Source organism: Protopterus annectens, chromosome 2.part0 (genome assembly GCF_019279795.1).
Source record: "Protopterus annectens isolate FY-2018-M chromosome 2.part0, PAN1.0, whole genome shotgun sequence".
Lineage (NCBI taxonomy): Eukaryota > Metazoa > Chordata > Ceratodontiformes > Protopteridae > Protopterus > Protopterus annectens.
The window spans coordinates 1070656795-1070673439 of NC_056728.1; the positions used below are offsets into that span (position 1 = coordinate 1070656795).

A 16645-nucleotide genomic window follows, 5' to 3' on the forward strand; every position below is an offset into this window, starting at 1 on the left:
AGTCAGCTATCACCTAATACTTTTACTTTACCTACCTATAACAAAACAACACCCCCTTCATTCCTTTTCCAACCAGTCCCAGCAACCCATATTCTTGCCCTAATCCAAAAACTGAAGCCAGGCTCTCCTTCAGCAGACCAACTACCTGCTGAATATCTACAGAAATCTGCCACGTCGATTGCTTACCCTATCTCCATTCTGATCAATATAAGTATTAGCAAAGGTCACATCCCTAACATCTGGAAAGTCTCCCATATTATCCCCCTTCACAAAGGTGGAAATTCCACCGAATTCACCAACTACCGTCCCATAGCCCTTCTTTCTCCTTTGGCCAAGATCATGGAAAAATGCATCCATAGGCAATTACTAGACCACCTAATCCATAATAACTTGCTCTCTAACTGTCAACATGGTTTCAGACCTTCCCATAGCACTACCACTGCCCTACTTTCCTAAAAAAAAGATAAAAGACAAAAGGCTGTACTGTGGCACAACACCCTATCTAACCACCTATCAGTTAACCTCAGTGTACCTCAGGGGTCCATATTAGGATCTCTCCTTTTCTCCACATTCATCAACGACCTTCATCTAGCAATTCCCCACGCTACTTGCATACAATACGCAGATGACTCCATACTTGTATGCTCAGCCACAACCACCTCTGAACTTCACTCCCTTACCTAAAATGTATTTAACACTGTTGAACAATGGTTCACTCAATGTTGCCTTCTCTTAAACCCCCAAAAAACTAAACTCCTCCTTTTCAATCCTAATCATAAGTCCTCTCCCACAGATTTTGCTCTTACATCCACTAATGGTACCATTATATCACCTGATCTATCTACCAAGCTACTTGGTATTACCATTGACAACAACCTTACCTTTGACATAAACATCAACAACACTATTAAATCTGTCAACAAAACACTTGGCTCTTTCTACAGAATTAAACCCTTCATGTCACCTACAGCTAGGACTACTATTGCACACACTCATCTAATCTCTACACTCCTCTATGCCTCAACCATTTTCACTAATCTAAGAATAACCTCAATAAATTGGAAATCTCATATAATAACATAGCCAGATTTGCTACTGGTAACCCATTTAGAACTCACCCTTGCTTTAATTTAAAGCAGCTTCAATGGTTGGAACTACATAATCTGATCAAATACCATCAACTAATCATTGCCCATAAGACTCTTTATCAACCTTCCAATACTCCTACTGTATCTACCATCATCACCCCCTATAATAATCTGAAGTCCTTACGTTCATCTCAGAAATTTCTAGTTAACACATCTAAAACTAACAACAGGGCTGAGGATTCTCTCTTCTCTAATACTGTGGGAAGATTCTGGAATCTCCTACCCAGCGACCTTTCCTCACTTTCCTCTATATCACTCTTCAAAAACAGACTGAAACTTTCCTCAAAACACACTGGTTATGCCCCTGTACTAAACATGACTAATTATCTACTCTACCCAATTACACTCGGCCTATCCTATACCTTACCCTTTTCTCTCTGTATTTTATTATTTTCATCCCTCTGGATACTTATTTGTTAAAAAAAAAAATTGCTAAACTCATTTTTTACTATTACTGAACATTAATCTGCCTCTTTTATTGTACTGTACTTGCATATGGAATTAGCCTGTATGCCTCCTTTTTTTTATTTTTTTTTTCTACATTAAGTAATGTACCTAATTATTATTTTGAATTTTACATTGTATTGACTTCTGTCCTCTCTTTATTATTTTTTGTATTATCCAGATTTTTCCTTGTATACACAACTGAAGTTATTTTATATTGTTTTGCGATTATATTATCTCTGTATCATGGAGCTTTTAGTTTAGTTTAGGGGTCTCAGGTTAGTTTGTTGGTGTTATGTATGGAGTGGCAAACTCGATCTGAGGATTGGAAGGAGATTGCAGTGCAGTATGGGTAGGGGGGAGGAGCTTGGATCCTTTTGCTTGGTATGCTGCTGGCTCAGATCTGTATCGGATCTGTAACCCACAGGTTGCTGACAAATGAAGTTTACATACTCAGATGGAACGTTATGATGAGTACATAACTTCTTTTTTTTACATATTTGATGGTAGATGACAAGTTTAGCTTGGTATAGGTATTTTTGAGTAGGAATGTTGAGGAGTGATCACTGAGGCTATATGATAAGCAGTCTGTTATATATGACTGGGGGCTCTTACTGACTAGTATCCAATCCAGGGTAGTGTGCTTGCTGGAGTTTTTATTTATCCTGGCTGGCGACTGGACTAGTTGGGTGAAGCTATGAAGGTTTACATGATGGGCTGGATGGTTGCCAGAACAGGATTGCCAGTCAATATTGAAATCACCTAAAATTATAGTTTCTTGGAGGAGATGGTGGGTAGACCAGCTGAGGAGGTTTTCTAGTGGAGGGATGTTTGGCCAGGTGGGAAGTAGCATCCAATTATGTTAATGGTTTTGTTTTGGTTTATTTTGAGGTTGGTATATATTATTTCTTCATTGCCTATTTGTGGAGCTGATGATTTTAAGATCTGGATGTTTAGATGCTGTTTAAATATTATAGTTACACTGCCTCCTTTCTTGTTTAGCCGGTCTACTCTTAGTATGCTGTAACCGGTAGGGAGGATTTGCTCACTGGTAATGTGAGGTTTTAGACAGGTTTCTGTCAGGATGACTATATCTGGGGAGTACAAGTCTATGGTGGCATGGAGTTCATGGACTTTGTTGGCTATAATTATAATATTTAGGCTTAGTAGAAGGAAGTCACTTGGCTTTCTATTGGCTGTGATATGGGAGAAGTTGTGGTCTCTAGTCTGATTATGAGGACTGGGGTTGGAGATGGTAGGGCCAGGGTTGGGGTGGATGTCTCCACTTAGGGCTAGTTTTGATATGCATGAGGTTATTAGTTTTCTCAGTTTTTGAATGTGTTTGTTTATTAGGGAAACTTTATGATTGTGCTCTGTGGGTAATAGGTATGGTAGGGATGCCTTTTGTTTGAGTAATATATGGTTGCTGCCTCCTCCAATAACAGTACTAGTATTTCTCCGGACACCACCACAACATTATTAGGAATTACTATAGACAATAACCTTAATTTTGAAAATCACATTAACACTACCATAAAATCTGTGAACCAAAAAATAGGTAGCTTATACAGAATCAAACCCTTTATTACTCCTGCCACTAGAATTACCCTAGCCAGAACTCATTTGATCTCTACTCTACTTTATGCTTGCCCTATTTATACCAATGTGGGCAAAAAACTCTCAATAAGCTAGTTATATGCTACAATAACATTGCTAGATTTGCTACCGCATCCCCATTCAGGACACATCATTGCCTTAATCTTAGACAACTAGGAATCAGATTCAACTACAACAACTTATAATAGCTCACAAAACCCTGTACCAACCTACAAAAACCCCAATACTCAATAACCTTATTACCCCTTACTATAACCTTAAACATCTAAGGTCTTCTAAAAAACTTTTGATCAGCACCACTAGATCCAATAACTCTGCAGGGACTGCTTGTTCTCCAACTCAGTAGGAAAAGTATGGAATAAATTACCCTCAGACATCTCATCTCTGACTTCTCTCCCTCTGTTCAAAAAAAATCTAAAAAAATATCTCAATAAAACATGGCTATGCCAGACTAACCCTGCTTTTTCCTTCCCTGACATCCTTCCTTCCACCTCAACCCTATTACATCCAATAACTTAGTTGGGGACTCTCAGCTGCTCAACTTTCCACTAAGATTTGAATAAAACACCCATCTTTCCTTCATCTCTGTTCACATTTATTTTCATTTAATATATTTTTATAATGATGCTAATCACATCACACAGTAACTGATTTTCTTTATTTCACATGTGTAAATCCATTTATTTTTATTGTTAAACTTTATTAATTGATTTACTAATAATTTGGAGCTTTTCTCCCCGGGCCTCTACTGAAAATGGACATATATCCAGCTAGACTAGTCCAGTCAACAAATGTAAAATAAAAATAAATAAATAAATAATATAGTCGCTAGAATATGCAGGGGGTGCATAGGGATGGTTCTTGAGTTGGTGGGAGGGGAGCTGAGTGAGGGTGAGACATGAGTGGTGGTGTGAGTAGTAGTACTGTGGTAGTGGTTCAGTGGGGGAATGATGGAGTTTTGGTAGGATGTAAGATATGCAAGGAGAGTGCATGCAGTGAGCATAGGTAAGGTATGTTTGTACATGTTAGCTGAGGAGGAGTGATAGTGGGAAGATGGAGGAGGCAGTGTTGGGTTTAGTGCCGTGGTTGGCTATTGGAAAGATGGGAAGGGTTTGTGAGTGTAATAAAGCGGGTAGAGACCCTGTTCGTTGCTCTTATGAGGGGGCTGGAAGCAATCGGGTAACAGAGTAAACTGATAAATGAACATATGATAGTGAATGTGGAGACTCAGGTTGGTACCCTGTATTTCCACAAATTATCAGTTAGCTGTGCCCCAGTTCAGGCAGTTTTAATAAGTTCTATGGCAGAGCCGAGCATGAGGTGCTCAAAGGGTGGTTGTAGTTTCAAAAATGGTGCCTGCCACAGGTAATATTTATTAACTTTGCGATTGGCTTAAGGTAATAAACAGGGAAGGGGAAAGGGGAGAACAAGGGTTTGAGCAGGCAGTTGTTTTGTACTGCTGCTAATGAGCCAAAGCAAAGACAAGTTTGTGTTTAAGAAACAATCAGAATTGACCACGGACTGCTCTGAAACTGTAAGTCATTTCTTAACCATTTCTCAGGTGAAAAAACAGGATAACCTTGTATCAGTAGGCTACTGTGGTCTCAGTTTAAATTAACAAACACACAGTATTTATCAGTTATGGATACTATTTGCTAACAGAAGGGAATAAGAGAGAAAATGGAAGATGAGTGTGTGTGTGTGGGGGGGGGGGGACTGCTTACAAGCCAAAGCAGAGTACTCTCCAGGGGATAATGAATATCGGCTCAAATAGGTAGACACATACTCAAAGTTAAGTGTAGCTGTTTGCAGACCGTTCAGACCTGGACTGCGCTTTTCTTATAAGAATGATAACGGTGGTACCGCAGTTGAATACTTAAGAGTGGTGTTAGGTCTAGAAAAGAAGAGTACAGTGAGGAGTAAGTACTTTTGAGATGGTAAAGATATATTACAAAGATTACAAAAAACAAACTGAGCAAATAGCTACTGCATACAGGAAAATATGTCTTGAACCAACTACTAGTATATGCAGATACTGAGCCAATTGGAAAAACATCAGTGAGAAGGGACCTCAGCTGACAGTTATGCAGTCACAGATAAAAATATAGCAAGCAGCACTCTGTCCTGGGTCTCTAATGTGATTCACTCCACCAGTAACAGCACAATTATATAGAAATAATTACACACCAGTATGAGCTCCTCCCCCTACCCATACTGCACTGCAATCTCCTTCCAATCCTCAGATCGAGTTTGCCACTCCATACATAACACCAACAAACTAACCTGAGACCTCTAAATCAAGGACAAACCTCCAACTCGTGAACTCTGGAAATCGAGTTCAGCAAAAAACGCCAAGGCAAGGGGGAAGAAGGGAGGGACGGTTGCTGACAAATGAAGTTTACCTACTCAGATGGAAGGTTATGGTGAGTACATAACTTCTTTATCTGAAGTAGTTAACTTAATTTGATCAGCAACCTGTGGGACAGAGTCCCCAGCTACCCGAAATCTTGGGAGGCCCTTAAGGAAAGATATTCCAGAGCACTGCAGAGCCAAAAGAAGCCCTTTCTCTAGACACCAAATCCAGTTTATAATGATTAATAAAGGTGTGAGAAGACGCCCAGGTAGCCACTGAGCAAATGTCATCCAGGGAAACTCTAGACCAGAATGCTGCAGACGTCGCCATAGAACGTGTAGAATGGGCATGAACTCCTACTGGTTCTGGTAAACCAAGCTCTCTATATGCTTGTAGAATACAAAGGGAAATCCACCTAGCCACAAAACTGGTTTCCCTAAAAAGGGCTTAGCAAAGGAAACAAAAAGTTGATCAGATTTGCGAAAGGCCACCATCCTGTGCAAATAAAAACGTAACTGCCTGTGAACATCTAGCAAATGAAGTTTGTAATCCTCTTTGTTCTGAAAATTAGGGAAAAAGACAGGCAAATTAATAGATTGATTAATATTGGTCTCAGAAGCAACTTTAGGAAGAAAGGATGGATTAGTCCTGAGAGGCACCCTGTCCTTATGAAGCACAAGGTATGGGGGTTTCATACAAAGAGCTTGCAGCTCCAATACTCTCCTTGCTGAAGTTATAGATACCAGAAAAGCCATCTTCCATAACAAAAGTTTTAAGTCAACTGATGCCGAGGGCTCGAAAGGAGGCGCAACTAAGGCCTGAAGAACCTCAGTCAGATCCCACGGCAGTGACGGATTCTTAATAGGGGGTCAGAGAAGAAAAGTGCCTTTCAAAAAGGTCTTACAAATTCTGGCAGCAGCGAGGGAGCCTAAATTGTCTCCTACATGGAAATGAAAAATAGCCGCCAGCTGGACCTTCACTGTGGAGGAGCTGGCTCCTTGCTGGAAGATATGAGACAAAAAATCAAATACCGCTGGGATCGGAGTGGTAAAAGGATCTAGATTTCTCTGTGAAGCCCAAATGGAGAAGCGTCTCCATTTGCTAGAATAAATTTTCCTGGTAGAGGAATTATGTGCCGCAACCAAGATAGATTTAACAGGAGAAGAGATACCGGGAGTCCTAGCAATTAGTGGAACTGGAACAGCCAAGCTGTGAGCTTCAGTCTGTCCAGATTCAGAGGAAGCATTCCCGAGGGATGACGAATTAGATCCGGAATGGGATCCAAGATCCAAGGTGGAGCTATGAGATGATACCTTAGGCAGGGGAACGAGACTTGACGAGGCCAAAATGGGGCTTATGAGGATCAATCTGCTCCCCAACTGGCGGGCTTTCTGTAAGAACTTTATCATGAGCGGGAGCGGGGGATATGCATAAATAAGACCGTGTGGCCAAGCATGAACAAGTGCGTCTCTGGGACTTTCCCCCCTCGGGGGATTAGAGTGAAAAACTTGCTGCACTTCGCAATGGAACGCGATGCGAAGAGATCTCTGCAAGGCTGACCCCACTTGAGGAAGATCTGTTCCGCTACACAAGGGTTCAGAGACCACTCGTAAGGAGAAAGGATAATTCTGCTCACTTTGTCTGCCAAGATGCTGGACCAACCCGGAATGTGCATTGCTATCAGAAAGCGGTTGGTGGAGATTGCCCATTCCCAGACTCTCATGGCTTCTCGACAAAGGGGATAAGATTTGGTTCCTTCCCGGTTTGTCGATATACCACACCACTGACATATTGTCTGACTGGATCGCAATAGTTCCCAGAGGTAGATAAGCATGAAGGACCAGCAACGCTAAAAGGACCGCTCTCATCTCTAGGACATTTATATGCAGAATGGTCTCGTTTTGAGTCCACGTGCCTTGAACAGTCCTGTCCGAACAATGCCCCCCCACCCTAGGTGGGAGGCATCCGTGGTCACCGTGGCTTGGGGTTGGGGCGCAAGAAAGGGATGTCCTTCCTGCAAAATCCGAGATTGAAGCCACCACTTGAGAGCATTTCTGCACACTCTGCTCAGAGGGATCAGAAAATCTAGAGGTCGACCACTGAACTTGCAACGTCCACTGTAAAATTCTCATATGCAGATGAGTACAAGGGCTCAGGCTTGATGGCTGCTGCCATCGACCCTAAGGCTCTCAGGACTAATTCTGCAGGGGGTGCAGGGGACTGGAGGAGCGCTAACACATGAAGTGTCAGGCTGTGTAGTCTGTCTGGGGTTAAGAATGTCCTGACCTGGCGAGAATCTATTCTCGCCCCTATGAAGTCTAACACTTGAACAGGTTGAAGGGAAGACTTCCTTAGGTTTATGGTAATCCCTAGCCGAGGTGATATCTGGAGAAAGAAATCTCTAGCTAGCAAGAGTAGATGCCTGGTAGGGGTGGTGAGAAGCCAGTCGTCCAGGTACAGAAATACCTGAATGCCCTGAAGTCTCAGGTGGGCCGCTACAACTGCTATGACCTTGGTGAACACCCTGGGGAGCTGTGGTGAGACCAAAGGGTAGGACCCTGAACTGATAATGACTGACCCCCAGCCGAAAGCGGAGGAACCTCCTGGATCGCCTGTCCATCAGAATATTGTAGTACGCATCCTTGAGGTCTATCGAACACAACCAGTCTTCCTCCGGCAGGAAGGGCAGGATGGATTGAAGCGTGACCATCTGGAACATTTCCTTGGCAATGAACAGGTTCAATGTAGACAATGCGAGAATCGGCCTTAGGTCCCCATCTTTTTTGGCACCAAAAAGAACCTGGAATAGATGCATGATCCAGACTGGACTGGGGGTACCTGCTGGATGGCTCTTTTTTTCTAGTACTTTTTGTATTTCCAAGGCCGCGGCCTCCCCCTGAGTGGGTGGGACGTCCGAGAGGCGCCTTGTGTAAGGGGGTTTGTTTATGAAGGTAATAGAATAGCCTCTGGATATTATTCGAAGCACCCAGTGATCTGTCGTGATGGACTCCCATTGGGCTAGGTGCATCGAACCCCCCCCCCCCCGACTGCCTCCAGAGAGGAGCAGTCGGGTAACCCCTCAGGGTTGCTGCGCGGGTCGCTCTGAAAAAGGTCCATGTGACCCGAAGTTCTTCGGCCCCCCCTCTGCCTCTGAACCGGCATCCACCTTGTCCCCCTCTGTCTCTGGGGGAAAAGGAGTCCTGAGCGTTCCGGGACTGCTGAGTTTTCCAGAACCACAGCTTCTTTTGCCCTTGCTGGTTTCTGGAGAAGGACCTTTGAGGGTTAGAGAAGCGGATCCCGACGGCTGACAGCGTCTTCCCATCTTTTTAACTCTGAACAAGCGTATCGCGGACAGTCTTCTCGAACAGGGTGGAACCGTCAAAGGGTGCGTTAACGAAGGATGCCTTAAAGGAATCCGAGAAGTTGCAAAGACGGAGCCAGGCGTGACGCCTTAAAGCGATGCCGGACCCGCTAGCCCTAGCGGCTCCCTCAGTGGCATGAGAGAGTAAACTCATGGATGTATTAGACACAGGCTTGAGAGTGGCCATACGAGCCGAGAAGGTCCGTTTATCCTCGGCCGACATGGACTCCGGGGGAGACTCAGTGTACTCTTTCATGAGGTCCCGCTGCAGTCGAATTACATGGGCCAAGTAATTCAGCACTCTTATAGTAAAGGTGGCTGAAGCAAAAGTTCACTTTCCAAGACGGTCCACAGCCCTGGGACTCCTTGTCAGGGGGGTGGACCGAGGAACTTTCTTGGGCGAGTTTCTTTTTTGTGGCCGCCGCCACCACCATGGCATCATCAAGAAGCTCTATCTGCCGGTGGACTCAGTATTTTGTCGGGTCTTTTGGGTATAGGCTCCACAGTGTCCGGTTCCCTCCACGCTCTGGTGGTGATAAGGTCCACCAGAGGGTCGGCCGGGGGGACACTCAAGAGGTAGATGGGCCTGTGTCGAACGCCTCCAGAAATACTGACTCATCAGAGGAAGGTTGTTGGGCGGACCACCCTCCCCTCTGGCGAAGGATTTCCATAATGTCTCCAAAGGAGACGTCTTCGGGGGTGATTTGAGTGAACCTTCCCCTTCCTCCAAGTCGGTATCCTCAGTGAGGGACTTGGGGGAGTCCAAGTGCCTCCTCTTACACTGGTGTTTGTGAGGGACCTCCTCAGGTGGACTCTCCGGGGAGGGCTCACAAATGGTTTCTTGTTCCTCCAAGGGAACTGTCTGGGGCGCAATGGACACAGGCTGTCCTTGGGGGGACTGGATGACGAAAGACAAACCCAACTGTGAGGGAGCAAGGATGGACCCCGAGGACAGAGTAAGGGGTCTCGATCCTCCAGAGAGAACCCTCTCCACGACGTCGAATGCTGAAGGAGACCCAGCCTCCCTGAAACTGGTAGCCGAGACCCTCGGATCCGACGAAGGGATCGGAGGCAAAGCTGGAATGGTCGGACCCAAAGGGACAGCATGCCCCGACCACAACGGAGCTGATGACACACTCATCCCCACGGATCCGACGCCCAACTCTCGGCTCCAAGAACTCGGATCCGACAGGCTCGAGGGCATGGCCGGCGTCGAGGCCGAAGGCACCATCGTCTCCGACCACCTGAGCCCGGGGCTCTTCGGATCCACAGACTCCAATATTCGATGGTGGATCGGAGAAGGAGCTATCGGGGCAAAAAAAGGAGCTGAACTCCCCTCACCGGGAGGGGGGGAGCCAGCAATACCCCCATCTGCATTTGAGTTTGTAGAAACCTTCGCATCATCCGATCCATATCTGCTTCAGAGATGCTTCTGGTTGATCTAGAGGATGCCACCCATGCCGGCCGGGAGAGCCAATGTGAAGACGACCTCGAGGGTGGTCTAGCCTCCTCCTCTGGCTCCGGAGAAAAACTTGGTGAATGGAGCCGAGGAGAGGATGGCCTGGCAACTTTTACTGGAGACAAGATTACTTTAGCAGGAGGGGCCGCCCCTCTCTCTATCTTTATCCTTAGCCACGTGTCTCTCTGTATCCCTGTGCTTTTCTTTAGCCTTCCTGGCCTCTCTCTCTCCCTGTGGTAAGGTGGGAGGGTGAGATCCGGACAGGGGAGAAGGGTCAGAAGGCTGAACAGTCACAGCCGTGGCTGGTAAGGTAGCTGAAAAAGAAGAAGAGGCAGAAGTTGTCCGCACAAATCTTGCAGCCGGAAGACAAATGGGCCACCCCCAAGCAAGCTACACACAGAGTGTGACCATCGGCTGGAGACAGCTTGTGGCTACACTCTGTGCACTTAGAGAAAGTCATTTTCTGACATCCTAAAGAACACACATGCACACGACGGACGGGAAGGGAGGCTTACACTAACTGAAAGTTTTCAACTTTCAGACAAGGAAAAAACCCAATAAGTATCATGGACAACTAATAATTTACCTCAAAATTATCAAAAGGGCACACACAGACCAAGTTTTAGAGAAAAAACCCTGACACTTGCCTGGAGCTCAAGAATCCCATGCTGGCGAAGCCGCGGTAAAAGAGATCTGAGGATTGGGAGGAGGTTGCAGTGCAGTATGGGAAGGAGCTTGGAGCTCAGATTTTTTTGCTTGGTATGCTGCCAGCTCGGATCCGTATCTGGATTGCTGATCAAATTAAGTTAACTACTTCAGATCTAAACTTTAACCCACTCACATTCATCTCATCCCTCAAAGAATGTAACTGGCATCCTCTAAAGTACCTCAGTCTTGATGACGTTTAATACTACCTTCCTGAGCATCCTTAATTACCATCCCCTCATAAGACTTTCCAGAACCAAAGCACAGCCCCCCCCCCCCCCCCCCCATGGCTACAGAAAACCACCAAGTCAAAAATGAAAAACAGGGATAAAGCCTGGGAGCACTGGCACAAAACTAAAAAACCCTCAACTAGACAGAAATTCCAAGAACTACACAATAGAGTCAAAAAGCTAATAAACAGGACAAATTCCAATAGTACCAGTCTGCCCTAGACTCCTCCCAACACAGCCCCCAAACAATTCTGGTCCTCCATAAACTCCACCCTCCACCCAGGTAAAGTCAGTACCCCTCCTCCTAACATCCCTCACTCCTCCGAAAATATTGCTACCTCATTCAACACACACTTCACACAAACCATACTATCACTAGCTAAACAACACAACCCCCCCTCCAATCCACACCTTCAACTAGTAATCTCCCCACTGCCTTCTCTTTTTCTCCTGTACCTACCTCCAACATAAAAAAACTCTTAACTAAACTTAAGCCCGCCAAATTAGCAGCAGACAACCTCCCAAGTGAATACCTACAAATCACAGCTGATGCTCTGGCCTACCCAGTATCCATCTTGATTAACCGTTCTCTGACAGAAAGTTATGTTCCCACACTATGGAAAGTATTACATATAATTCCCCTCCACAAAGGCGGTCCCTCCACAGAACTAACCAATTACCGCCCCATAGCTATTCTCTCTCCAGTCTCCAAAATACTAGAGAGATGCATTCACTCTCAGGTCTCAGACTACCTCCTTACTGACAACCTCCTTTCCAATACTCAGCATGGTTTCCGACCAAACCATAGCACCACCACTGCCTTACTCTCCTTTACTAACACTATCCTTCAGCATAAAAACAATGGCTATCTCGCGTTTGCTACTTTCCTAGACCTATCTAAAGCATTTGACATGTTCCTACACAAACAACTCATCTCTGTCCTCAGTAACCTATCCTTCTCTCAATCAGTCACCAAATGGTTTCAGAGTTACCTGTCTGACCGCCAACAATCCATTGTATGGCAGAATGACATATCTCCCCAACTACCTGTCCTATAGGGGTTCCCAAGGACCCATCCTTGGACCCCTAATCTTCTTTATTTTCACCAATAATCTAGCCTCTGCCACCAAACATGGCATACTCATACAATAAGTAGATGACTCAAGCATCATCTGCTCAGCCCAGTCCCTACCCAAACTGCAAAAAGTCACACAGGAAGCCTTTTCCTCTGTTGAAACTTGGTTATCCGATACCCAATTAATACTCAACCCAAACAAAACTAAACTACTCATCTTCCAACCCAAGAAACATACTCAAAACAACTCTCACTTTAACATCACAGCAAGACAACACCACTATACACCCAACAGAACACACCAAATTGCTAAGAGTGGAAATAGACAATAAACTAAAATTTGACATTCACATATCCATGACCATAAAAAAAGTCCACAAAAAACTAGGAGCGTTATACAGAAATAAGCAACTTCTCACCAAAGCAGCAGAGATTTCAGTAGCAAATTCCCACCATATCACCACCCTACTTTATGCCTCTCCAATATATACCAACCTAAGGCAATGCAATCTAAACAAGCTAGAGACCTGCTACTACACAATCGCCAAATTCGCCACAGGGGCATCCTACTATAGTCACTACTGTCTCTCACTTGCTGAACTGGGCTGGCTTGAACCCCCTCACCTCCTTCAATTGTATCAACTCACACTCGCCCACAAACTAGTAAACCATCCACTAAATGTTCCATCCCTCCAGAATCTACTCCAACCCTATCGCACCACCAGACCACTAAGATCCAGCAACAAAAATCACTTGCAGATCACTAAAGCTAACAACTCTGCTGGTGAAGCACTATCTCTTCCGCCATAGCCAAATTATGGAACTCCCTCCCACCCACAATTACCTCCGTATCATCATGCACCCACTTCAAAAATTTACTAAAAGTGCACCTAAAAACATGCTGGCTATGCCCTTGCAACTCCCACTCTAATATCACTCACCCCATCCAACCATTACCTTTCTTTCCACCCCACTAACTACCTTGATTATAGCAAGCTCGGATGCTCATAAGCCTACTACTTATTATACAGCAGGAACTTCTTATTGTAACAATTGTTAATGTCTGTTATGTACTTCGCAGATAAAGATTCTAGTTGTCTACTGATGTACTATGTTCTTCATCTGTAACTATGTTTGTAATTAAGTGCTATGTTAATCAAATTGTTAATCGCTATGTAAATCCAATGTAACTACTGTCTGCATATTTTAACTGTGGAGCTTTTCTTCCCGGGCCTCTACTGAAAATGGACCTACGTCCAGTCAGACACTCCCGGTCAACAAATGTAAATAAATAAATAAATAAATAAAATGTTGATTCATATTGTTATTTAAAATAAATAAATAAATTCCTTATTGGCTAATATTTATAAAAAAAATAAGTGTATGCAATTAAAAATGGTAACAATATTCATGAGATAACAGCACTATTATATAGAAATCTTTTCACCAGGTAAAATCAGATAGCTGGGACGGTCACACTTTTCTGTATGTACACACATTTGCATATTAAGGTAGTTACACTGGTCTCAACTGGTGCATGACAAAGCCCATTATTTGGCAGTAGCACAAAGCATTAAGGTATGACCTGTTAATGAGCTGTTTCCTGTGGTACAATGTTTTGTTCTTACAGTTTCCATTTGCCTAGCTGTGCGACTCTGAACAAGTCATTTGACAACACATCTCTCCTGTGCAGAGTCTGGAAAATGTCACTTCAGTCAATGTTCTACTCCGGTTAACAAATGTAAACAAAATAATGAAAATAAAATAAATTTGCAAATATAACTGAATCTACAACAGATTAATGAACTTTTTCACAAGTATTCACTTGACAGTCTACTAAGAAAAGATGTTAAAAACACCAGTACTCACCGGTTTGTCAATTCTAAGGGATATCTTTATTTCTCCGTGAAGCTTCTGAATCCGCATTTCTGTTGACATATCTGGAAGACAAATCTGGAAATAAATGTTCATGCACACAGACAATCTAAACAACAGCTTAGAGAATCAAAAAGATTACTATATCTAAAACAGCAATAAGGAGCAATTAAAAAAGACAGCATATACAAAAGTATATGCTTACCCCATGGATAATCAAAACAACAGCTTGCAGAATCAACATACTATCTGTTACAACAAAAAACAACTAAAAATAACCTGTAGGAAGAAATCAGGAAGACATCATCTGAGTACACCTCTGTAACTATAAGGTACTTAAATCAGTATCAGAAAAATCTCTCTAAGACTAAGCTTTCTGGAAAGCATTTAGTTTCACCATCTTAAATTCACTGACATCTCAGAGGTTTGTTCCATTTCGTTCTGAGGATGTGCTTTAAAATATAAAATATCTGCTGCAGTTAATGAGGTATAAAATACTGCAGCAGCAGTGGCTTGCTCAGCTAAATGTATTAAAACAGGATTAAATGCAGTGGTAAAAACAATTTGCTATTGTGCCTGCATTTAATTACAGTTTAAAAATTTTCAACTGTAAAACCGTGTCATGGAATGTAGTATGTTCTGTAGTGGGATTACTTTTCACAGCACAGAAGCCCTGCCTAGTGACGTGACAAGAGTAGAATAAAAGGATCTTTCTGCCACTGAGGCACTACTAGAGTCTTGCTGGGAGGAAACTCAGTACGCTGAATGCCATATTGAAATAAAACTCGGCTTGATGTGAGGAGGTGGGGCATGATATTTAATACAAGGCAAACAAGAATTAGCAAATAAACTGTCAATGAAAAAGCTCTAGGCATAGCATCCAGATTAACAATGGGAAATTTGGTTCCACTGGAAAGAAGCTTCTACAACATGCACTGCAAAATTCCAATACAAATGTTACAAATTTGCCTGCTAATTACTCACACAAGTAGTTTCTGGCTTTTCAGCTCATAGCAAGCATTCCCTTCTACAACAGCAAATGAAAACATCTTAAGAATTTGGTGCGACTCTCGGATACACAGGAAACTGTCAGCCTTGTTGCTATGAACTAGACAGCTTAAGAATCTGGATCAAATGGGTATTCCAATAGTGTTTTTTTTTTCTTGTGTGGTGCTGCTGTCTTACAGAATTCATCCTTGGCCAAGCCACAGTCTCAGAAATACACTATACATGCTGAAAACACAAACCAACATATCATCTAACTGCATAAATATTCCCACTAAACTACTACACTTCAAATGCCTCAAAAGAGAACAGCTGCATAAAAAGGTAAATTAACATTCTAGAGAACACTAACCTCAAAGCTAACTGGATCTTAAACATAAAAGTGGTTGAAAATAAAACAATAGTATATTTTCAGTTTTATACTGGGTCCAATTTATAACAGAAATAACACTTTGCGAAATTTATTTTACTAAAATATATAGTCATGTCTCCAAGTACTTAGCTTCGCCTTATGCCTTAAAGCTCAATGCATTACATCTGGATGTGTGACAAGTTGTGATGAGGCACTAACTATGAAATATGTTACTTATACAATGGCTATGCAAATTCAAGGCAAATGACTGGAAAAGAAAGGACAAACACAATGCTATTATTTAACAGCATCAATGCATATAGATAAGCCACAAATCAAACAGTAACATTATAATTAGAAAAGAGAATATGCAACAGGGTTTGTGCTAAAAATTCACTACTGTGGTGAAGTAGAGAGATAAAGATTAACTGTATAGAGGTACTTCAAAGAATATCAGTCTTAAAAGTAGCACTTGTGTACATACTAGAATACTAACCTCGTTTCTTCTCAGCCTTCTTTGAGTCACCTTTCTTTCCTTCATCTTTTCCATGTCTGAAAAATAAAAGACCAGCTCAAACTTTTATGTATTATAATCCTTTTTTCCTTATTATGCACCCCGTTTCCTCACCCAGTAACCATAACCCTTGTTAATATTTTTATAATCCCCTTGCCGTTCAACCAGTGTATCTCAACACATCCTTTTCCATGAAGGCAAATCCAACACATAAACAAGTAAGCCCCAAACCTGTATGTAGAAGTCTCGTGACTACTCCACTTAAGGACAGAGATGTAAGGAGTCTAATAAGACAAAGTGGATAATGGATGACAGCCATCATATTCATCACTGACTCATCAATGTCTCTATTCAGGAAGAAATGATGCAAAATGGCATAAAACAAGATGGCATGTACACCCACACTGTGTACACTGTACATCTGTCACTCCACCCTATCTTTCAAGTACAACAATGAAGAGTCTGCACAGATCCCCTGATCTTCACCAGAGGTCATGCAGCCTACTA

The 16645-nt window shown here is 43.1% G+C and overlaps 1 protein-coding gene across 6 annotated transcripts in view; it reads right to left on the bottom strand.

Annotated features, from left to right (window-relative positions):
- The window catches only part of PSIP1 (PC4 and SFRS1 interacting protein 1), an 801135-nt gene that overhangs the window by 170362 nt on the left and 614128 nt on the right, over nt 1-16645 (bottom strand). For all 6 annotated transcript variants that reach the window (XM_044061285.1, XM_044061284.1, XM_044061281.1 and 3 more), the window contains 2 exons: nt 16121-16176; nt 14262-14332 (listed from right to left, as the gene is read on the bottom strand). In XM_044061285.1, the coding sequence (XP_043917220.1) occupies nt 14262-14332; nt 16121-16176 (127 nt within the window). The remainder of the gene's footprint in view (nt 1-14261; nt 14333-16120; nt 16177-16645) is intronic.